Here is a 24,235-nt window from a genome sequence, read left to right as displayed (position 1 = left end):
GTTTCCCGGCAGGAACTGGGGTATTAGGGTGCTTGATAGAACAATGAAAATAAGATATTTAGGGATTATTTTGGTTATATGGTTTAAAGCATAATTTCATTTTAAATTTAAAATTTAAATCTAAAGTATAATTTTGGGCACATTAGAGAGAAAACACGAGTTTAGATCCAAAAAAAGTGATTGAAATAAAAATTTTCAGAAATCAAAATTCTAGACATTAAGTTTTTTAAGATTTTGTTTGATGTCACACGAGTATGTTATAGCCGTTAGATATGAAAAAAAGCTAATATCAAGTGTAAACACAAGATGGAAAATAACCAAGAACCTGGCTATACCTTAACAAATCTAGATTGAGACGGACCAGTTCTGTTGTAGACCAGCTTGGTCCAAACCTGAGTCCAGCCGGAGTCAGTTTCTAGGTTTAAATGAAATAAAGGAGCTCGATTACCACACCTTCAATCTAGAGATGCAATTGCTATGTGAAACCACAAAATCATATAGCTAATATTATATTATAGGGATAATTACTTATTTTCCCTTATACTTACTTTTTATAAAATTACTATTGCCTCCTCCCTTTTAATAGTGTTAATAGATTGTTGAAGTTTGGGTATGCAATTTTTATTTTGCCTATTATTACAATTAAGAAGCCAAAAAATGATATTAAATTCATTAAGGAAAACTATATGGAATACCATGTTTACCCTTATAATATAGTCATTTTGGATTTCAAAGGTGTCATATTTTGATGAGATGACATAAATGGTAAATAAGTAATAATATTTGACAAAAAAGAAAAAAAGTAATAACAAACCTTAAGGTTATTTTTGGGATCTTGAAAACTTTAGGTTTGCTACTTCATCAATTAACTAACGAAGCTTAACAACAAAGTGCATTGTAATTTCAGGAAAAGTTTAATGTTGGATTAATAATTTCAAAACGCCTATGAGATAAGGTAGACTGCACCACCATTATAGTCTTAAATATTTTGTTACAAAAATCAAAATAATATCATCAAAAGACAGCTCAGTTAGCAATAACCAACACCGATTAGTGAAGAGGTGAATGTAGAATTCAATTAAGACTAATTATATCCTTAATGCACTTGATGAATATTCTTTTAGATACAATTACATATATCTAAAAATGAAATAAACTGAAAAGAGTTCTAATTAAGTCTGGGTATCTTACTAAGCCAAGAATCGGCATCAATGTAAGACATAGATGTAAAATACAGTAGTTCCTTTGAACTCATTTTGTTTATCCAAGGAACACGGCCTCTAAGCTTTGAACCACGACCAGAGTTGTTCGCCTCCACATAAGTTAATTTGTTCATGAAATTCATTACAAAAAATAAATAAATAAATAAATAAATAAATATTGAACCAAACATTTGATCATCCTATTCCTATCCAAACATTAAAAATGAAGGTCTAAAATCTTACTCTTGCCCTACAAAATGCCAAGCATCCCATCCCAATGGAGAGATAATATTTGCCATCTTACAATTAAAATAGATAACTCTTGAGTAAGGTCCATAGGCTCTTCCAAGATATGTTGGCCCAACTCCTGATATATGACTGTTTTTAAACACAAAACCATCTGGTGCACTACTGCTCATTCTATTTTGTGCTGTGATATATCCAGAACCAGTTGAATTTATAATGCAATCCTATGTAGAGGGGGAAAATGCATATATATAGTCAATAGTTAGTATAAAAAAAATATATAAATAAACTATCATTTTTACTTTTTTTTCTTGTTTTCATTCCTCACCTCATAAATAGATTGTCCACCGCCAAAAATAAAATCTGTGGAGCCTTCAATGTAGCAATTCTTAAAGTAATGTCTACCAGTTAAATCAAGCAATGTATCTTGTAAACCGAGGAAACTGCAGTTGTAGAAAAGGGCTTTGTCTCCTTTAACAGCTGCTGCCAATGCTTGTTTTTTTGGATTTTCATTAGGTGGATGGTTGTATGTATTCTGCAGCAAACATCATAAATATCCAATCAAAATGACAAAGTCTCTATTAGATTCTCCAAAGCACATATACATTGTTGTTACTTGCAACTTAGACTTTTCTAAAAAAGAAAAAACACACCCACACACACATCTTGAAAGAAAAAAGATTATTAAGTTTACAAACCTGGAAGGCTATGTGCCTTGCCACAAAGTTTGAAGCCCGGACTTGTAAAGCTGCTTGGGAGAAATCTTGGACACGATCCCAGTTGATAAATGTTACATCTTTGCCGGAGCCTTGAAGAATTACGTATTGCTTCTCTGGAGGGATTTCAACTTTCTCACTGTAATAGATATAAATAAACTTGGAGTCATAAAAAGCCTGGAGCATTGATGGTTCTGGAGACCCAGAAAAAGAAAAAAGAAAAACAGTTTTGAAATCAGAATTTGCTAAAGAATACATAGAGAGAGAAGTGATTAAGCTATTACAAATAGCTTCCAGGCTTTACATGGATCAGAATCCATTCATTATTGTTTACAGGAACACCGTGTTCAAGTGCTGCACTAATGGTCTGATAATTTCCATAACGAACGTAGGGAGAAACAGTGATGATCTTGGCAATTTTTAAACCTGCTGCATTACTTAATTTCCAGATCCTGAAGAATGAAAGCATGAATAAAATGAAAAATAATGGTCGATGAAGCAACATTTTGAGTGTAAAAGGAATATGTAGGTTGAGAGGAAGAGTATGCTAGAACTGAGTGAGCTCAAGAAACAAGTTCTTCCAAGATATATAGGATAGCTTCGAAGTATAGACAACGTTCAATCTCTAAAGCGTTGAAATAAATCTTTACTGAAGGAAGTATGGGTATCAATATTAGAAATGTTTTTACGTCAGAATCTCATTTTTGAATAAATATTATATTGAACTTAAAAAGGTACAAAATATGGACTTAAGATGGTTTTTTCTTTCCCCAGTAGAGAATCTTAGGGATTTTCTCTTTCCCAGTTTTCCACTTTCTGATATATCTAAATGGTAATTGATGTACTGTCTGTTAATTGTTTTTGTTTTTTGGTAAACTACTGTCTGTTAGTTGTTGAATATCAGTAATTTCATCAACGGAGTATCTTTTGGGGTTTCAGGGTCTAAGTATATCTAATTCAATTAAAAATAGCAATGATGTGGCCATGATCAAAATTTTAAGATCTTCAAAATGATTGGTTGTGAGCTTCTTAACTATTAAATGGTGTTTCAGGGCCTTTTGTTGGGAGGGATAGAGTATTTTAGTAAAATTTTTCTTCTTCCTTTTAATAAAATTATCACAGAGGTTGATTAGGGACTTAATTTCCAAGTGAACCACATAAAATCTTGCGTTATGCATGTATGTATGTTTTCTCTATTCTCTACTTTTTTGCTATGTAGTTTTGTTAACACAAAAAATAATTTGAGTTTAAATCTTTTCACCTTGAGGGTAAAGGACTCTGCTCCTCTCACAGTATTTGGCAATATATTTAGCAAATGATCCACCTCTAATCTATTTTATTCGTGTTAAAAAGTGAATTTCCTTTCTAAATATGTGTTAGAAGAATGTGAAAATAACATATCCTAAGGTCCAAATTCAAATAATCCAAAGAGATTAGTATTAAAAGGAAAAAAGAATTGAAGAAGCATATAGTTTATCCCAATTGACATATTCTTGTCATTAGCTGGAGACTAACATGGGGAAAAATCTGGAGTGGGTTTCCTAATCAGGACCTAGCGAGGAGAGGTAATTTTGGTAGTGTCAGACCGCTCCTATTTGTCTCGGTGCTTGGCGGCGAAGCCCGCACGTCCAGAGAAGGTATTTTGGCAGCTGTAGCGGAAGCAGTGGACTACTTATTGGTGGAGTCTGACAATCAAGAGCTTATCTCTTTGTTGAACTCTGATAGAGAGCGGCTCCGTTGGAGATTAGAGAAATTGTAAGGGATATTAAACAGCTGAGGTTGTTATTTTTCGATTGTGAGTTGTCTTATATTTCTAGGTTGGGTAACAGTTCGGTTGACCGCTTGGCTAGGAAGGCCATGTCCTATTCGGGAAAGACATATTGGCCGATTTCCACTCCATAGATTCTCGATCCAAAGTCGAAATCTACGTGTTGCTCCCATTTTGATGAATGAAAATCTATTTACCAAAAAAAAAGGTGGAGACTGAAATTCATTAGTAGCCACATGGATGGCTACGGACTAGATTAAGGTTTAAAAGAAAATCCTACATTTTTTCTTTTTATTAATTGACTAGTACACTTCCATTTCACTTGGATTTTTAATAAATAAAAAAAAAATTAAAAATAAAAAAAAGGAGAAAAGAAAAGAAAAGAGAGAACGAACTGAGCTAAGAACGAAGGGACGAAGATTTCATGGCCACAATAGGAACGGGTGACCTTCCATGGTTTAGGCTGTTAGGCGTACGCATATTACTATCTGGTCCGATTCATATGGTATTGGTAGCTCATGACTAGTAACTAGTAACTAGTAACATTTGGATTGTCTGCAACTGGTCAACGCATTGGAGAAAGGTGAACTGGCCCCAGAAATCCAGCCCATATTGCAAGATAAATCCTTTCTTTGCACAAGTTTGTTGGGCTGTAGGCCTGTTTAGGTTTATAGGAGATTAAATTCTTTGGTAGATCTCTTAGCTAGGAAGGCCTTCATGCTTTCGTGTGGCACCATGGCCATGTTCCTCTCAGCTCGACCACATTTTACACTGAATGAAAAAATTTGCTTTCTACCCAAAAAAAAAAATATGGTAACGTATTGATGATCCTAGTTAGAATTGAATGGTATTGATGATTACCAAAAAAGAGAGTAAAATTATTTCATCGAGCATTCATTCGAAGGTTTCCTACAATGAGAAGAGCCTATATCTTCATTGTGGTGACCAGTATCAATGCTATGTATAAAACCCTAACTAGTAAATCAATCTTTGAAATAAAGTACCAAATCATCATTTTAAAAATAAATAAAAAGAGAAGAGAGAAAAGAAACAAACAACAACAACAACAAATGGAATTGTAATGAGAGGGAATTGGTTTTTCCAATCTAGGGAAATTCCAACTGCAGTTTTATTACTTGCTGAATATTCGGTATGGGGTTAAATTTTAAGTAAGATTAATACTATATCTAGGTTCGTTTTTTTTTTCTTTTTCTTTTCTTCTTCTTCTTCCTTCTTTTTTTTTTGTCAACAGGGGTGGCGTTCAAAGTATCTAAAATTCAGGTTAATGCTATAACTATGGGAAATTGCTTGGGTGCTGTCCAATTAATGCAGAGCACCTGCAGAGCAATGTCTCGATCTTGATTGTCTATTTTTGAAAAGTGTATTTTCACACTTTGGAGAAACGGTCAGTCCAGATTGAAATCGAAATCTCGGTCGAGATTGAGATATTGACCGTTTGCAACACAACACGTAGCAGTTTGTGATTCCCAGAATAAAAGTGCAACCTCAGCCCAAGGCCCCCAGCCCATGCTGAGGAAGAGCAAGAAGCATACTTCGCTCTGGTATGTAGTCTTCCCAACCATATCAATCCAAGTATTAATTGTTATTGGTTGTATTCTAGTTTGTTTCACATATTGGAAATGTAGACATAGGCATATCAATCTCTGTTCTTGTCATGCCACTAAAATAGTGATAAATCTGGCTTTAGAATCATTCTCTGTTGGTGTACAATTTGACACACCAAACAATTCTATGATGGGAGCAAATAGTTCATCTTTCAGGTCTTCCAATAAACAGTTCAGTTTCCACATCTGTACTTGGATGACTTCGGTTGTTTCGGACACTTCGTCTGTCTGGGGGCGCCTGTTCCTTTGCCTGCATCAAAGAAAGAAAATCTTGCAATGTGAAGAATAGAAGAATTGACACAAGATGAGAATTTTGCAGAAGTTCCCAAAGATAGAACCCAAGTTTGTAATAGAGAATCTCACCTTCTTGGGGAGTAATGCGTTCTCCTCTTTTAGTCTCCTCTCCTGAAATTTTCAGGGATATCCAGTTAGTAAAGACACTACCATTTCCAGTGAGATTTTAGAAAATTTCTAGGTAAACACCCTTTTGTGGTAAGTGTTGCTTCCTTCTCTTCTACAGGAGGCAACGCAATCATGTACCAACTCAAAACTTTCAGGGATGTACCATACCTTCTCCTTCAGCTGTTCAATGTGTTCCTTAAATAACTGAATCTGGGTTGACAGCATCAAGGAAGTAGATTGTCAGATTTTTTTTTTCTTCAAGAATTATATGTTGAGTCCATCTATGTAGACTGTGAATACCTTTCTTCCCCTAATGTTGCGTAAGCTTTGCACCAACTGGCTTTCTAGCTGTCCCAGTTCATCTGGAGAAGATGATTCGAGATCTTGTCCCATAAGCTTCCTGGTGAAATATTTGCATAGATAAGAATCTCCAGAAACAGATTATGACAAAACAAAACAAATAATTGGCTGGTCAAGATATGAATTTGGAGTCCATCTCCTAACCGTTTTGAAACTTCGACAAGTTCAATCTTCTTTTCCATGCTAGCATATTCATACTGTAAATGCTGCAAGGACTCAATCAGAGTGAAAAAATAAATCAGAAAATTGCTTATGAGATCCTTTCTTCATAATTCAAGAACAATTATCTTGAAGTTTCATTTACAGTTGATTGATTCCGAAAGAAACTACTATGGCAGGCACATTACATAATAGAAGCAAGGTAGCAGGAGAGACCCGCAACTTGTAAGCCTGGTTAATTTTCCAGGGGAAGACAAATTCTTTATGAGAAAGACAGTTAACAATCTGCTAGCCGTCCATATCTACATTATATAGATGACAGATAGTAAAGCTTACAAGCATTTTAACAGGAATTACTTGGGAGTACAAATTAAGGTGGAGTTTAGGGGTTTTGTTGCAAGAATGGGTGGAAGAAGTAATTAACATTATCCATTGGACATGTATATTTTTTGTCAGGGAGGTTGTTTATCTCGTTTCAACTTAATCGACACAGAAGCTCCAAGTAAATATATCTCCATAGAAGTGGTGGATTGGATGCTTGAGCAATTTGATATGGCAAAACATCTTCCAGAAAATTAACAACTTGTGTTAATAAACTGTGGTGTTATGTTCTGCAATGACACAAAATGCTGACTGCTAAATTCTGTGAATTTTATGATAACAATTAATTGTAAATGCACTGCTGGAAGACTCCTCTCTATTCTACTTAGAACACCTCTTGAAGCTATAATCATGGACTTCTTGAAGAAGATATTTGGTCAGTAGGAGGATTGAGTTCTTATGGTGTGAGAAGAAATTCCTACTTCGCCAGCCTTTCAAAAAGGTGGACTCAGTGCATAAGGCTCCCACCAACACAACAGCCTCACCCTGCTTTTTCCGAGGGGTTAGTTCCAGATTCCAACCCAAAAGAACTTGGTCACCATGGAGCAATCTTAGCTGTTGCACCAAGGCCTACCCTCATACCATATTGGGGGAGTAAAAAGAGAATTACAAGGGTACTTTGCCAGGCTTTCTATGTCAATTCTCATGGCCCAAACAGTAAGGTGGGGGTAAAAAGAGAACTACAAGGGTATTTTGGATTAGAAGTTTGGAAGGAGCTCTCAAATTATCACTTGCATCAGAGAAAAGCATATTGACTAGTGATTGTGAGGCCCCAATTCTTGACTGGAGAGGACACCAAAGGCCTCTGCCCTTTCATCCTCTGGATAGGTTCTGACTTTCAAAATTGGGTTGGAAACCAAGAACAGGAGGATGGTCTAGGTTTTCAGCCTAGCCATACTTGTCGTCTGAACATTGGAATGAAGTCACTATGGAGTTTTCCATGTAGAATGCCAATTTCAAATACCTGCAAACTTTTTTGTACTCATGGGAGGTTTGCCAGTGTCTTTCAATCCAAGTTGCACAGATTTGCTTGATCCCAGTAATTTGGAGAGTGCAATAAATCATGGGATTCCCATTCCATAAATCTTAGGTGTGAAACTAGATGTATCATGTGTGTCGGCTGCTTTGTCAAGTCTTGTGGAGAAATAGCTGAGTGCATCTACCAATGTTTCTGTCAACTTATATGGTGGCACTATAAAGCTGAGGGAATATAACCCTTTTTAAGGTCCTTTTGAAGAAACTCTTCAAATTAAATACTCATGATAAGATGTTGCAGGCAGTGATACTTCAAATTTTATTTTCCTATGCAAATAAATGTTTTTGATTTGAAGAGGAGAATAAAGATCAAACTGATTACATGTTATAGAACTTCTCTTTTTCTTTTCAAAACCAATTCCCTTCCCTTCCTTCTACTTGTAACTAGACGGAGTCAAAAGGAAATGAAAAAATTAGCAGTGGATCTGGAGCAGAAGTGCAGAACAGTTCAGCTTGTGTAAATGTAGTCTCAGTGATATGAATGGTCAAAAAGTTAGAAAGGAAGGCTGATTTTATCAACAAATGTGAAATGGTATCACAGAGCAAAAAGATAATTCTCACAATGATTTGAGTTTTCAGTAGGTAATAGAATTCTGATGTTTTTCATATTCTTGACCTCATTTGACTAATGCCACCATCAAATATCTCATTAAAAAGCAAGTCTCTGTATTATGTTGGTCTTTCCGACCCAAATGAAACAAAATGCTAGATCATTCAAACATATATTGCAAATCTTGTTCTCTGGGGTGATGCCTGTGGGCTTGCTTAGAGTTTTAGGTTACTACATGATCAAGATTGGAGTCAAGAAGGTATATTGTCTTGGACACATCAACTTGAGGTAATCTTTTGGAGTTCCCAGAGGTAATTTAATAATCAGCAGATACTTTTGGCAAGACAAAGATCAATGCTTATAGGGTTATCTCAAGGGTAAGAGAGCCTCTTTCTTTTGGGACTTTATTACAAGGACTTCAAAGACATTAGTAAATACATATCCTCAGGTTGCATAACTTCTCCACTGATTCTTAATTGATCAAAAAAGAAAAAAAGTTCATCAGTTACTCTTTAATGAAAAGCAGAAAGAGTGAAGAATAGCTTGGTTGTGTTCTAGATGAAAAGGTTAAAATCTATACAAATGACAAAAGGGACTTTCAAAAATTATAGTTCCAACTTCAGTCTAGATGGACTGAATTGATTCTGTTTCTATTAACAGAGTGGTTCTCAACCATGTAAGATTCTTGGCTGGGTTTTCACTTCTGTTGTTTATTCACTGGAATGAAGGGATCAGAGTTCAAGTATTTATTGAAGGTTGATACTAAAAGACTATTTATGCTTATAGATAAGAACTTCAAATTATGTATATGACAATCTAGAAATACAAATTCCTACTCTGTCAAATAATAAAGAGGTGCTAACCTGCACGGTTTGTTCTGTTGTCTTGCTGTTGGTTTGTACATCTCTGGTAAGTCTTTGGTAACGATGTATTGTGTTCTGCATTCTGAAGCATCCAAAAATAGGGAAAGAAAAATGTAATCTATCTTAACTTCCTCAATTTAAGATGCAAGCAGATAGCATAATATATATGGTTTAACAATAATTAAGCATGCTTATTTTCAGTTTGCTGTCATCATCACGCTGGACTTAAACCCAACATCTTTATGTGGCTCACAGTTGTTCATCAGATCATTACACAATTTGACGTTTCTTGGATGTTTCATCTGAAGATTTGACTTTCCATGCATGGTCAATAAATCAAGTTGCTTTAGTTCAACTTGACAGACAATTCCTACAGTTCTAAAAAAGTATCAGAACTTACTTCTAGTGATGCTACATTGCACACTTTAATAAAATACAAACAACACCCAGTATGACAAATGAAACGATCCATTTATACAAGAAAATGAGCTTAACAATCCACAAGAAACATACCGACATCAACTTGAACGTTGTGCTATGTGTTCTTGGAATAAATATGGAGTCTAGACATGTAGTTCAAAGTGAGAATAGAAAAGGATTGCATTACAGAATGAATTATAGACCCAAGTGTTAGGCTTCCAACCAAACTGCTAGGTTCAAGGCATGACTGGTGTGCTACACCAGCACACGACAATGTAGAATCACACAGTTCAAGAGCCAATTTTCATATCCACACAATTAAATTTTAACATCAATGACATAAAGAGCTACCAATATTTGTAGCAGCCGGGGAAAAAAACTATATAAATTAAGATGATTAATGGGATTCTCAAAATACAACTATCAGAACAGCACAAATTCAACTAAGTCAATTGCATCAAGTTGTCATTACATGGTGTAAGACAAATCTGAAAATTAACATAAAGAAAGTCAAGGCAAGTCAATGTGCTCCATAGGCACAATCACTGCAGTCACAACTAGGATCATGTGCTCTGGCTCCAAAACAAACCAACTATGTCCCTTCAAGGCTGGAGCCAAAATCTAGAAAGAAACATTCCCCAAGTGTAAGCACAAGCTTAGTGAGGGATGAATGCAAATGCAATGTAATCTTTGACTCCTCTAGAATACAATGATAATTAATGATAGAGAATACAGGCAAGCGAATAACTCAACAGTACCATATAGTCTATGCAGTGGCGCAGTTCGCAACTTCAATTATTAGAAACAAAAACCTATTGAGCCATCTCTAAGTCTCAATTATTTAAACAGTAATACAACAGATTAGGTACAATCCTCAACCTACACTGCACAATGAGCAAAGTGTTATTCCTGGGTTGACACTGATGAGGGGGGGGGGGGTGAATCAGAGTCACAAAATTCTACCAAATTTTCTATTCACAACTGTTCTCTAATTTCCTATGATCCTCAATATGGATGGTGCCCTACTGCTTAAAGCTATCTCACACACAATATTGTAAGTTCTCCACTCAAGCACACTATGACACAGTACTTCCTTACCACCACACAGTATTCCCTTGCTTAAAATTATATAAGGTGCCTTTTAGTACATATACTCTGCCGTCTCTCGGTATTTCTATACCTACATACAGTATTCCTTTGCTTTAAACTATAAAAGCAGCTTGTCAATATACCTTGAACTGCACAGTATCACAAATGGCATTCACATGCACACAGTCAAGTGCACACCCTGGCCAGACTCAAAGGCTCTACCAAGTGTCTACACCCATCCTGCAGAACACACATTTAGAATATGAGAGAGCAAGCATTCCTAACACACACACACACATATATATATATATATACGTGCTTCAGTAGTTTGCCTACGTGCAGAAAGTAATGGTCATTCACACCTCAGCATCTGCTCATCCCTACTTTGCTCCCTTGAAGATACAAAGGCTAGGCTTCACCCATCTACCTAGAATGAATCTAGGAGGCTGCACCCACCAGCAGAAGATGTTTTAGTCACACCCATGACTTAGGACATCCAGCCTGCTTCCACCTCTCTAATAGAGGCAAGGGTTTTACCATAATGGTTTCCTAGCACACCCACTGTCACACCCCACCCGCCGGTATCGGTCCCACCCGACAACCAGTGGGTGGGATCCGTCACAGGACCCACGGTTTTATCATCAATAATAATAATAATCATAAGCAAGAATAAATTCAAATAACTAATTAAAAAGGATTACAGAAGTCCAAAATACTCCAAAAAAGGGAATAAAAGGAAAGAAAGTGAAGAAATCAAGTTCCAAAGTTTATCAAGTTCAGCGGAAGCAAAAATAAACTAATATAGTTTTATTCCATTATCTCGCTCCTAGGCTAAAGTCTTCTCTTCAGTTCTAGCAATGATGGGAGCTATCTAGCTTTGCTCCAAAGATTTCTCAAAATGCCGAGCTATCTGTCTCCTTCTGCCATCAATGGGTACTATAAGCGCACTTCATGCATCCGCAGGAGGCTTCATGACATACATCTCCGTCACCCACTGACGCCGTCACATCCTCTTCACAGGAGTTGCTACAGTTATACGGAACTTCTCCTAGTCCAATATACCCATCTGTATAATATAATGTAACATACAAAAAAAGGAATGAAATCTGACAAATTCAATAAGGAAAACACATCTCACATACATATCGACAGTATATCAAAGTAAGCACATATGTAAAGAATGATATGAAAATATATGGATGTAGCTAGTATCTAACTATGCAAGTCTCTAAATGGTGGACATGCTTTAAGATATAACACCAGCCTTCCTCTGGGTAGGTCTAGTCACTCTAATCCCTCACGGACTGGTTACCTCTGCTGGGATTCTAGGTAAAGGGATTCAGTCCTCATCAATTAACCATTGCTGGGGTTTAGGTCAACACTCTCTTACCACAACCATTGGCATGAGTACTGGCGCATGTCGGGGTTTCTAAACCAATACAAAGTCATACAGCAACATACTACAGGTAGTCCAGATACTTCCCTTATGGCACCAACCAACTCGGTTCAGTATTATTTTCTACCTAGGAATGAGAACCCTCATGGACTGGCTACTGCTGTTGGACTCCACTCCCTAACCCTATGGTCATCCACATATTGTTAGGGTGGATGCTCTCATGACCCCTCACGATTCCTGGCCTCTCCTTAAATGTCCATGAGCCCAAACCCTAACATATGCAACCCTACCAATACATGATCAATAGTGGACCATTGAATCTCCGCACAGACTGGTTACCATTGTAGGATGAAACATAGTCACATCACTATTATCATGGGTTATTCGGCTTCAATTCCCCTACCGAAAGGATAATAGCATGTATGGGTACCTAGCCATGCAATCTAGACTCCATAGGTATGTCATCCAACAATCATGATAGTGATTGGGGCATCAGTAGTAGTGTCCCATACTATAGCCTTCTGATATCCCAAGCAATGGATACCCAAACGGATACCCTTCCATCACAATTACATCACATCACCAACCATTATAATATAACCATTCATTCTATATCACAAAGTAATGTAATACATATAAACATTAATCACAGTATATATTCGACTACTAATCAATAAATTTTACACCTACAGCAAGTTATAAGAGCATTGATGTATATATAAGAAATCAAACAGTTCATCATAGAGCATACCATTGCATATATATAAGAATGTGTCCTTACTTGTAGAAACATATACTATTGAAATTGCACTTAAACCTATCAATATAAAAGTCCAAAGAACTTCAGAGATCGCCTAAGTATAGATTTACAAAGTTACATTAAGTATAGGATTCATCAAAGCTATAACGAACTTCAACTGTGACCCAGCCGGTAGCTTAGGGCGGTTGGTTGGGCAAGCGACCGCCCCTATTCCAGACTGCTTCTAAGTCCGAAATTCCGACTTTTGATCTCCCAATTTTCATCCGATTTTGGGATGATCTAAATCCAAAATTTGTCCTTAAGGAGCCTAGAATACAAGCACAAAACAAACCCTAAAATTCTAATGATTATATATTCAAACCATCTCCTTCGATTAGATCTATCCTTTATTTGAATGCAAGGATCAGTTTCGGACATGATCTAACCAAGATCACAGATGGGAATAGAACCAACGCAATTAACCCACCACCAACCCAAAGAGGATGATCTACACTATTCCAAGAGACGAGGAAAGATATAAAGAGTCTGAGATCAACCTACCTCCGATTGATGCGCTAAATAGACGAAGGACTGATCTTCTTCACCAATCATGCTTCTCTCACCTTCCAGCACGTGTCCTCTACCTCCTAACTGTCCACAGTAGTAATCCTGAATAGAATAATGAGTAAAAAGGTCGGGGTTTGCTATATATATGAGACTGGGGGCAAATTAGGGTTAAAATCCCGCAAGCATACTTGGCGATCGCTTGGGGTAGTTGACTGGTCAATCAATTGCCTTAAGCAACCTCCCCCTAGTACTTTTTAGTACTTGGGTGCCTTGCTCAAGGGGTTGATCCCCAACTCAAACCGTTACCTAAACAACATGTGGGGGTGAACATACCTTGATTCTGGTCATCTTCAAATTCATCATGACTCCGACTGATGATCCACTTTCCCAGTTCGTCAGGGTTTCTACGGGTTCTTCTTTGGATTTCCCATAAGGCAGGTTCTTCATTAGCTGAATCCAAATCCATGGACTTAGGGTATGGATCATGGTCTTCAATCTGGATACTCCACAACTTATTCTGGTTGGACTTTCGGGTTATTGGACCTAAAATACGGATCTCGGATTAGAATTATGGGGGTTGTTACACCCACTATTAACCAGATATACAAACTTAGGTTTATAACAATGCCCTACAACGAAAGCAAGCATATGTTTATGGCAGTAATTCAACCTATATAGTTTACAAAGCGTATACATAGTCAAAATGACAAGCTAAGACATGAAGTAAAAATCACAACATGCATTGTCCCTAATCACTGGTATCTTGGAGATGAGATTAAAGGGGTAAATCACCAGTCTTTCAAGTTTAGGTGTTCCTTGGCAGCATGGGAAACACAGAATTCAGTTCATTAGTCTCTCCATCCTTCTTTCCTTTCTATTATCCATCCTTCTTCCTTTTTCTATTCTCTTTCTCCTTGTTCTTCTCAGGTGTTTTTGTAAACACCTTGTTTGCACATAGAACACAACACTTTCTTTCTTGCCAGATTTGCTTCTTTCTCTTTCCTTCTTGCTTCCTCCTTTCTTTCTTCCCTTCTCTGTCATTCCATTTTGTATAATAACCTTTCCAAATTCCAGTATAACTCTTTCCTTCCATTTTGCCTGCTTTAATGGGGGATTAAAGATACAAGAATGTAAATGGAGATGGGTTCAAGTGCATACAACACAAGGGGGAAAGGGTTTTTCTGTTTCTTCACCAATCCTCACTCAAAATGCATCACCCAACATTCAATGTTGCATAGGCATCATTAGGGCACTTTAAGATGTCTTCAAACATCCAAAGGCTGGCCGGTAAAGTCTCCAATACATTTCACAAAGGGTTGGGAGCTTCGACTCAAGAAATCCATGACTTTTTATGAATAACCCCTTTGATTCCTCTCCCTTATTGGATAAGATCTCCTAAAAAAAAATGAACAGTTCTTCTTCTGGTTCAGCGAGCGCCGGAAGTTCTGTGTCTGTGCGGCTGTGTCGGAGCGTTTGCCTTGGATCTGGTCCTCCTCCACTTCAGATCTGCTGCTCCTCCTTTTGTCGATTCAGGTGATCTGTAAGCGAAAGCGTTTGCTCCTGCGACTGTGTCGGAGTGGCTATTCAAATCCAATCCTCCTCGTCTTCAGATCTCCTTTGGTCTTCTTCTCGTCTTGTAGCTCCTTTGGATCGTTGCTGCAGCAGCTACCGCTTGGCCTGCTCCCGATCGGCGTTTCTGGAGGCGGAGAGATGCCGGAGGTCCTCCTCCGTGCATCTCTCCGTCTCCTTTCCTTCTCTCTTCCTCTCTTTCTTCTCTCGCTTTCTCCTTGTCTGGCCTTTCTGGAGGCGGAGAGCCGCTGGCGGTAGCTTGTTCTCCCCTTTGATTCTCCTTTTCTTTCCCTCCGTTTCTGAGATCCATTCTCCCCCTCCTCTCCTCCCTGGAGGGGCGGGCTCGGGAAAAAAAATTGTGGATGATTGGCCGTCCGGGGTTTTGTCTAGGGATGTTGTTGATTTCTGCCTCCTGTGGTCTCTCTAGCTTTGGGGGAAAGCGTTGAGAGCCACTGTTGCGGATCTCTCAAGTTCTGTTTCATCCTTATTTTGGTCTCATCTCCTTCATCTTCTCTCCTTCTCTTTATGTTTCTTCGTCGGGGGTTCTTGTCTTTAATGGCTTCTCTAGCGTCGGGGGAAGTAGAGCCATTTTAGCTTCTTTCTCCGAATCTTCTCTTGTTTCTTTCTCCTTCTCTTGCCCATTCCTTCCTATTTCATGGTTTCAATTTGTTCGTTGAGGATTCTTGGCTTTGATTGTCTCGCTAGCTTTAGGGGAAGCCATGAGGGCCTTTTTTGTTGATATACTCCGAATTTTTTCCAACCCTGATTTGTTCCCAGCCCTTTCACCCTTTGTTTCTCCTTCTCTTCCTTTGTGTTTCTGGGATTGGCTTCAAATACTCAAGAGTTTAGCCATTGACGGCTTCTCTGGCTTTGGGGGAAAACTATGAAAGCTATTGATCTTGAACTCTCAAATTATTTGGAGTCTAATCTGTTCTTAGTTCTTTATCTATTTCTTGTGCTACTTACCCTTGCAATGGTGATGCTGCTACGCTGGTCCCTGTGCAAAGTATGGCTATGGATCTCTTGTGCTATGTATCAAGTTTGCCCTAAATTCTTGCTTGGCTCATTGTTGCTAGTTGGTCCATGTGCAAAGTATGGCTTTAGATCTCTTGTGCTATGTAACAAGTTTGCTATTATTAGTGCCCTTAAATTCTTGCTTGGCTCAATGCCTCTTAGGCTGCTTGTTAGTTGAGGCTTTTTCTTGCTATATCTCACTTGTTGCTTGTTGTTTGTGCTATTGTATATTTTCTCTTTGATAATGAATTATTTAATCATCCAAAAAAAAAATCTCATAAAAAAAGACTTTGTCCCCTTTTTGATGCTGTCAGATCAGAGTCAAAGCAGAATAAATACACGAGAAGCCAATAGGAAAAACCCAACAGGAATCTTGATTTCTCTTAAACAGCTCAAGTGTCACAACAAAATCAGCTTTGTGATAAACAACTCATCATGAGGGCAGAGGTGGCAGGCCATGTTTCACTTCCTTATTCGTTAGATTGTACCAAAACAATCTTAGCCTTCCATTCAAATTTTGGATTTTAAGCTATGTCAGAATATTCACTCCATGTGACAACACACCATTTGCTCTTTAAATAGCAGAAGCATAGATAAGATTATAACACATGGCGTAATCTGATTTACCCATATACCATTCCTTTGATGCCTATAACTTATTCGTTATAGTTCCTAACTTAAATGTGTCACAAGCACTATTGATATGGATTAGCCACATATCAAATTCAACACTGATTTTGTACATGAATTTTGAATTCTATGATGCACCTTTTACTCCTATGCCATTCCTTTGCCAATGTCTTGTACTCCTTTGCCTTCTTACAGTATTTCCAAACTGCTTCTTGGTATGTCTTTGCCATTGTACAGTATAATCTGCATGCTTTCAATACAAGCCATCCATTTAAGTATAAGCTGCATGTGAAGTATCTCATGCTCCAACATCACACCTAATATGCCACATCACTGTCAAATTATCAAATTACCCTTGTGGGTTGTATTAACATCATATAAAACCCTACAGACCTAATCACCAACTCATTATCAAAAGGATGCCATTGAGAATCTTGTCTATACCATTGAATCTCTGTAATTTCCTTGGAATGCCATACACCACGTCATTATCCTGTATTCTACTAAGATGCATTACGTTAAGACTAACAACACACATGAACCGTGTTGACAACATTGACAACCAATACACGGGCACTACCATCTACCATAAACAACATAAAGTGGGTTATGAATTCTCCTCATTCTGAGAACAGTCTAGGCCAGTACCTGATTACCCTAGAGATTATCTCGTCTTATTGCCCTTTCATGAGATACACTCACATTGGTGTCACTAGTTTCTGATAGAATTTGCTGACGACGTACATCTAGCTAGGTAACTAAAGATTATCCATCTCATCGTCTCTACTTGTATATAGGACTATCCAACACCTAAACCCCTATTGGCAAGGGTCATGGTACTAGATTCATTCAATGTATCTTACATGCATTAATGTAATCAATGAAGCGGAAAATCAACCTACATGAGTCAAAATCCGCTGCTATATCTTGTCACATATCTCATGACCATCATTAACATTGTCATTAACGATCCCGGTCAATAAACGAGTAGTTTTAATCGTTGATGACAAAAACATCATAAAATCTCCAAAAATCATAAATGTACACACTTACCTGTATACATGATCAAATTATATTAAATCAAAGTGCATATGCTATATCTCCATTGTGAGGTTTCTTGACCTAACCAACATCATGAGAACAAGCATAGCAACATAACCAATTAATCACTCCCTAAGAGAAATGGCTAAACCAAAACCAAAGATAAACGAGGTTAATAATCACATGCAAGAAAGGTTAAGGATCTCCCCTATTTCCCCTTGGGTTTTTAGGTTTTTGAAAAATCATGAGGATCACTCCTTAACCATATGGGCATGCACGGTTGTCTCCCACTTAGACTCACAAGTATTCGAAAAGTAATGTATTCATACCTAGCAATCTTTCAAAGATTTCCCATCAAGGTCATAAGCAAGGTTCAAAATCTTGGTTTCACGGCTGGTCAAAATTTCAGTCGAAACCTAGGAATTTCTCCAGGTAGTTTCAATACCACATGTTTTGGGTTTTTAAAGGGTTTTTTTTTATCTGAGTTCTTGCGCACTACATGTTTAAAGCATAAATAACACAATGATGTAGGTATTTTGCTAAAAAAAACAATGAAAAGTTGTCATTCAAGTATTAGTATACTTCCTACAAAAAAAAAAAAAGGTATTAGTATACATGAGAGGTTGCAAGAAATACAAACTTTGTAAAATTGAACAAATTCTATTGCATAATTAAATACTTGATACAAAATTACAAATACAATAACCAAAAAGAAACTCCCAGACTTTAGTTCCAAGTTGAGTGCCTAGGTGGATCTATCCATTGAGACACGTAGTACTCTAGATACTGAACAAAAGCAGACCATGTCACATGACATGCCTATACTTCTCCATGAACTCCCTCACTGCACTTCTATAGGTTGTATAGTCAACACAAGCTAGATATCCCAACCAAAGCTATCATCAAGCCATGGACTATAACTTGATGATGACAGTTAAACTGGCATAACTAGGGGTGATGGTCCTAATGGATATCCAAAGATAAGGGCTATAAACATGGAGCGAGAAGCAAACAAGGTGAAGGAAGACAAAGGAGTAGGCATGGTAGAAGATCTCGCTTGCCACCTTAAAAAAACTGAGATCTCGACTATCTCAGCAAGATCTTCGTCGAGATATGCAATTTTTTGGCATCAACTCGGTAGCCCATTTTGGTGGGTTTTAGGCTCCCAATTGACCTGAAACTTGGTATTTAGCCTTTTTAAGGCCTTTTGAATACATTGATGGCCTTGGATTTGCCAAAAAAGTGAAAAACAACCCTAAGTATGATTTCTATGTCTACCCATAGTATGAAACCGAAATGTTGTAGGATTAGGGAATGCAAGGTTATATAACAAGTAACATAAAATCTTTATGGAATATAAATGAAAAGCAAGTGTATCAAATGCAACAAATAACCTAAATGTCATCAAAATTCATCCATATAAATATCACAATCTCAATTTTCAAGAATAGAATAATAAATTATACAACCATTAGAAGTTCTATATAAGTCATCAAATCATAAGTTCATAAGATAAACAAAGAATGATTGATCTTCCTTCAATGTTGTAGATGTGCTAAGAGTAGTTGCAAGTGAAAATCCAACTGAAATCTGTAAAAAAAATGGGCGAAAATTGAGAGTTCCAGCAAGATATGGCGAGATCTAAGGTGAGATATGACAAGATAAAACGAGATTTCGAGCGAGATATCCCGATTCTCTACTCTCGATCTCTATTTCGTCTTGCTTCTTTGAAAAAGTGAGATATCTCACAAGATCTCCCACTATGGGAGTAGGAAATTTTTAGTGAAAAAGAGGTTGAAAGAGGCAAACTGGAAGAGAATGGACACCTGCGAGTTCCGCTAAATTTTGACCAAGATTTGGGATTCTTAAGCAGGATTTTGCAAAATTCGCTAAATTTCGACCATCTCAGTTGAAACCAAGGAAAGAAAATTGCTCCCTCTGGTTTCATCTCGGTTGAGCAAATAACCAAAATTTGAAGTATGGCCATAAGTTGAAAAAATGGGCACAAGATCCCCACCATGGGGGTTCAACCATCATTATTGCATTCAAATTGACGACAATAATAAATTCTGACTTGCCCAGATTAATAGGAAGAACCCACTTATAAGATATAGAATAACGATCAGTCCCATTGAATCAAAATAGACAAAAGACCAGAAAAATAACTACAAAAGTTGGGCAGCATTCTTACAGCTTTCAAGTTTTTCTTTCTTTGCCTTCTTTTGGTTTGTCCCTTTTCTTCCTTTTTATTCTCTAACGATTTTCTACTTTTATTTTTCTATAACCACAACTCAGTCTCCCCTTTTGCGTTTCCTCTCATTTATGTTGGCCTTGATCTAATCTAAACTTCTTTTTTTTTTTTTTGGTCGAAAAACCTTCTGAATCTCATGGTTAGGTTCTAATCATATTCCTGTTTTATATCAGTTATAATTGTGAGCTCCTTAATTGATTCCGTTTCCTTTTTTTTTTTGTCAGTAACTCCTTATTTCTTTTCTGAGCTCACTCATGTTTCTCCAACTCTTTAAATTTGGATCTTCATGCCAAAAGAAGTTTGTTTCAAAAAATAAAACAATATTTTGAATAAAAAAATTTAATTGTACGCAACTAGTTTTGAACATATGGTCTCACTAAAATAGAAAAAATAAATAATCTCTAGTTAATTTAAATGTTGGAATAGCTCAGTTGGTTAGAGCGTGAGGTTGTTAACTACAAGGTCGAAGATTCAAGCCCTCCTAGCGAAATTTTCAGTCCAGCACATAACTTTTATTCATCCAAAAGAACAATATTGTATGAAGCAACTCTGGGCATGGGGATCTACTAAGCCTGATTTCTAACATTCAAAAGCAACTAAAAGATCACACCTAAAATCAATTCTATTGTAACCTTTGTTTTGTCTTTTCGGGATACGAGGTTCATCCGGGTGCCAATTTATGAGCACTTTAACTATATCCTCAAGGTAATTTAAATTATATACAACGGGGCTTCCCCCTGGCTTGAACTCTTGACCTACTAAGAGGCGTTAGTCATTGCAAACTTAGCTCACCCTTTATGGATATTCTATCGTGTCCTCAGTTTCTTAATTGTAAAGAAGCTAGTTCAAATGTGTCGGATTCAATTAGCATCTTGGAACATTAGATCAAAAACAGCTAGGGATGCATTGGGTAACAGTCTTGAAGAACAACTCTGGTGTTCTTAATTCTCAGAGAGCAGAAGAACGAGTGGTATATGTTTGTTACAAACATTTGTTTGCTCTTGAAGAATGAACCGGTGAGAAAAGGGATTTGAATAACTGCAAGTTTATAAAATATGTAAGACATGTTCGATCAAGGGTATAATACTTGATAAAATGGTACTATTGATGGTCTCTCATGACCAACCCGCACCCACACTTGCTCGCAAAACCCTTCCACCTTGCTCTACTGCCCTGTGCTCTTGCTCGAAAAGTAATGTTTCAAATTGTGGGCCCACTTGGGAGATACTTCCGAAACAGGTTTATGAAGTGCCAATTCCAAATAAAGAACGTCCTAGCATACAAACATATAGAAATGGTTTTACACAAGAATTGGTCTCTCAAAATGGAAACATTACCAAGCGCATAATGTTAGTCAAGAATTTATTGATGCTGTCAAGAGAGAAAAAAAATTAAAATAGCTTGTGTTCGAGAGACTAGATAGAAGGTAAAAAAACTCAATAGTTCAATGAATGTAAACTTCAGTATACCAAGGATAAAAGTAATAAAATAGAGGGGCATGGTAATAGATATATATTTAAAGATTGAAGTGGTAGGTTTTAAAAGACTCGAAGAAAGGATTGCATCCATCAAGCATGTGTTGGAGAAGTAGCTTGTGAATGTAATTGGTACCTATGCACCTCAAGTAGGATTGGATGGAATTAGTGAATTACAATCTTGGGAACATATGGATGGATTAGTACAAGGTTTTAGTCAAGGAGAAATATTATTTTAAGGGGTGAGCTGAGTGGACATGTTTGAAAAGATCTTAGAGGCTAAAAAAAGTGAACACACTTTAATTTGTCCATTCCAAACACTTACTTCTACTGGAAAAATGAACATTTAGTTACCTTTAAAAGTAAGCATCAAAGTACCCAAACAGATTTTTTTCCTTACTAAATCTCTAAAAGACTTATGTTAGGACTCCAAGGTTACACTAAGAGAGAGCTTAAGTATGAAATGTAGCCTACTAATGAAGACAAATATTTTAGAAAGTTGCATTGCAATCAAGATATCATTTGTCATAGACAATAGATATATAAAAATATTAGGGTGTTTATAATAAAAGAAGCTTCAAGTTGGACAAAAGTGGACAAGAGTCAAGGTTGGAAGGTAGATTGTTCATAACAATGTGAAAGAGCTTAGGAATCCATGGCTTATCTTAGCTAACAAGTTGTTTAATGGTATGGGATGAAGGAGAACGATTTTGGTTTCAGTTTATGAAAAAAATATGGGTGAGATTCAACAGGTGGAGGTTTACCTTCTCGATCATGAATTTAATTCTTTCTTGAGGGAGATAGGCAATGGGTGCTCGAGAGTGGGCCATGGATGGTTGGGAAGAAGCCCTTGTTTTTGCATCTATTGCATCGAAACCTTTTTCTCACCCTGATACGGAGGAAATATGATCGAACCGGGTTCATACTCGGTTTGACCCTCGACCCCGGTCAAGACGGAGGATATCGACTCGCTTCCGAGCGAACCGGATCCAGAAGATAGCTTGCTAAGAATAGAAAACTAAATCAGCTACAAGCACGCCCTAATCCGACTTATGGATTAGGTTGATTACCCTAATGACGACAGGCACAAATTGGCGGCTGTCACTAATCATCATTGAAGGGATAATCATCGGATAACCTGGAGGTTATCTCAGGAGTCCTCTACTAGTTCAAACTAGTAGAAGTCTATCGCCCAACAGATCTAACTGATAAGATCCAACGACTACCCGAAGAAGGCTCAAGTGCATCCAACGAAGGAGATTCGAAGGTACACTCTATATAAACCTTACTTGCCTACGAGGTGAGGGGGACTCAGATCCACATACACACTGGTAGACGTAAACTATCAGAGGCTTACAATCTAGATCACTTTTCCCAGTTCTTCATTCCTTAGCTCTGTGCTTCTAGCAGAGCCGTTTGTGATTAAGCTCATCAACTGACTTAGCCTTCGGAGGTGGATGCTTTCGTTTTGCAGGTCATCCCAAGGAGATCTAAGGGCCGAGCAGATTTTGGATGCATCATTTGGCGCTGTCTGTGGGAAACGACTTGTATAGCCATGGTGACTAGATCGGCAGCAGCCGCTGCACAACGCGATACCGGTGTTCAAATTCCTGGCGAGAATAACCCAGATATTCCCTAGGGAAGTCTACCACCTCTTGAGGTAGATGGTGGTCAGGGAGGACATAATCCTTTCAGAGACATTCCAAGATCAATTGAATCGGGTAAAGATTCAACTCTTGGAGGTGAGTCAAGCACTTCGCATGCTCACCAGACGAGTGGTATTACCACAAGAACCTGATCATCACGATTCAGGGAGGCGTGCATTGCCACGTGATCAAAGATTGGCTGATGATCGGAATATCGGTCAAAACTTTCGTGAAGGTGATCGAGGGCCTAGGAGGATGGACGATCAACCTAGGCGTGACGATCAATTTGACAGACCACAGAAAAGTACAACCAATTCAAATACAAGGTTGGATACAAGGGTGAGGACTCACTCGCCGACTGTTAGACGAACCGTTTGTGATGATCGAGCAGTTCGCGATGAGCGGAATGTTCGTGATGGACGGGCCGTTCGTGATGATCGAATAGCTCGTGATGATCGTGTTGTTCGAGGTCGTGATCATATTGCTGAAGATCACCCGACTCAAATTGGTCAGGAATTGGCCAACATCAATAAAAAATTAGGGCAGTTGGCTAAGGGAAGGATAACTGAGGATATTTACTCAGTTATTCGGAAGACCCCCTTTACCGAGCCAATTGCGGGATATCAGTTTCCCCACAACTTCCGTTTGCCTACCTTTTCTACATTCGATGGCTCCGGAGATCCTACGGCCCACATCGGCTATTATCAACAGACCATGGCAGTTGCAGGTAATTCTGATGAAATTCTCTGCAGGGTTTTTGGTTCATCTTTAACCGGAGCGGCACAAAAGTGGTTTTCGAACCTCCCATCTAGAAGGATCGTAAACTTTGATGAGTTGGCGCGCAAATTCATAGGGCGATTTCAAAGTGGAATCCAGGTCAAGAAAACGGAAGAAACCTTGTTTACCATCAGACAAGGAAAGAGCGAATCGATCAGAGAGTATCTGAAAAGATTCAACAGAGTAACGACGGAGATAGAGAATTTGGATGAGCAAGTAGCTAAAACTGCTCTATTCATTGGACTCACTAACCGAAAACTCCCGGAGTTATTACTACGGGATATGCCGCGCAACTTATGCTTGAGTTGGTACGA

The 24,235-nt window shown here is 37.8% G+C and overlaps 2 protein-coding genes across 2 annotated transcripts in view; both read right to left on the bottom strand.

Moving 5' to 3' along the window:
- Positions 1-1,168: 1,168 nt before the first annotated feature.
- Positions 1,169-2,669, bottom strand: LOC149012708 (putative pectinesterase 29). Its single transcript, XM_089157653.1, has 5 exons — positions 2,449-2,669; positions 2,147-2,303; positions 1,777-1,983; positions 1,446-1,672; positions 1,169-1,334 (listed from the first exon to the last, which is right to left on the bottom strand). Exons 1-5 carry the CDS (start codon positions 2,667-2,669, stop codon positions 1,169-1,171), a joined length of 978 nt encoding a protein of 325 aa, XP_089013779.1.
- A 2,508-nt stretch (positions 2,670-5,177) lies between these two features.
- The window catches only part of LOC149012707 (MADS-box protein SOC1-like), a 73,912-nt gene continuing 54,854 nt past the window's right edge, over positions 5,178-24,235 (bottom strand). Inside the window, exons 3-7 of the mRNA XM_089159761.1 lie at positions 9,308-9,389; positions 6,464-6,525; positions 6,260-6,359; positions 6,128-6,169; positions 5,178-5,962 (exon numbers count right to left, since the gene is read on the bottom strand). Coding sequence (XP_089015887.1) covers positions 5,813-5,962; positions 6,128-6,169; positions 6,260-6,359; positions 6,464-6,525; positions 9,308-9,389 — 436 coding nt within the window. The 3' untranslated portion in view covers positions 5,178-5,812. The remainder of the gene's footprint in view (positions 5,963-6,127; positions 6,170-6,259; positions 6,360-6,463; positions 6,526-9,307; positions 9,390-24,235) is intronic.

The sequence above is a fragment of the Hakea prostrata genome, chromosome 6 (assembly GCF_041222555.1).
Source record: "Hakea prostrata isolate BN-2017 chromosome 6, UWA_Hpros_2, whole genome shotgun sequence".
Classification (NCBI taxonomy): domain Eukaryota; kingdom Viridiplantae; phylum Streptophyta; class Magnoliopsida; order Proteales; family Proteaceae; genus Hakea; species Hakea prostrata.
Note: the sequence above shows the minus strand (reverse complement) of the source record. Positions and strands in the feature narration are given on the sequence as shown.

What these genes read in the sequence shown, in the direction of transcription:
- LOC149012708 (XM_089157653.1), bottom strand. Translation starts at nt 2,669, where the DNA reads ATGTTGCTTCATCGACCATTATTTTTCATTTTATTCATGCTTTCATTC. An exon ending in CAAGGCACATAGCCTTCCAG is followed by an intron (nt 1,984 to 2,146) that starts GTTTGTAAACTT and finishes TGTTTGCTGCAG; the next exon opens with AATACATACAACCATCCACC. An exon ending in GTGGACAATCTATTTATGAG is followed by an intron (nt 1,673 to 1,776) that starts GTGAGGAATGAA and finishes CCCTCTACATAG; the next exon opens with GATTGCATTATAAATTCAAC.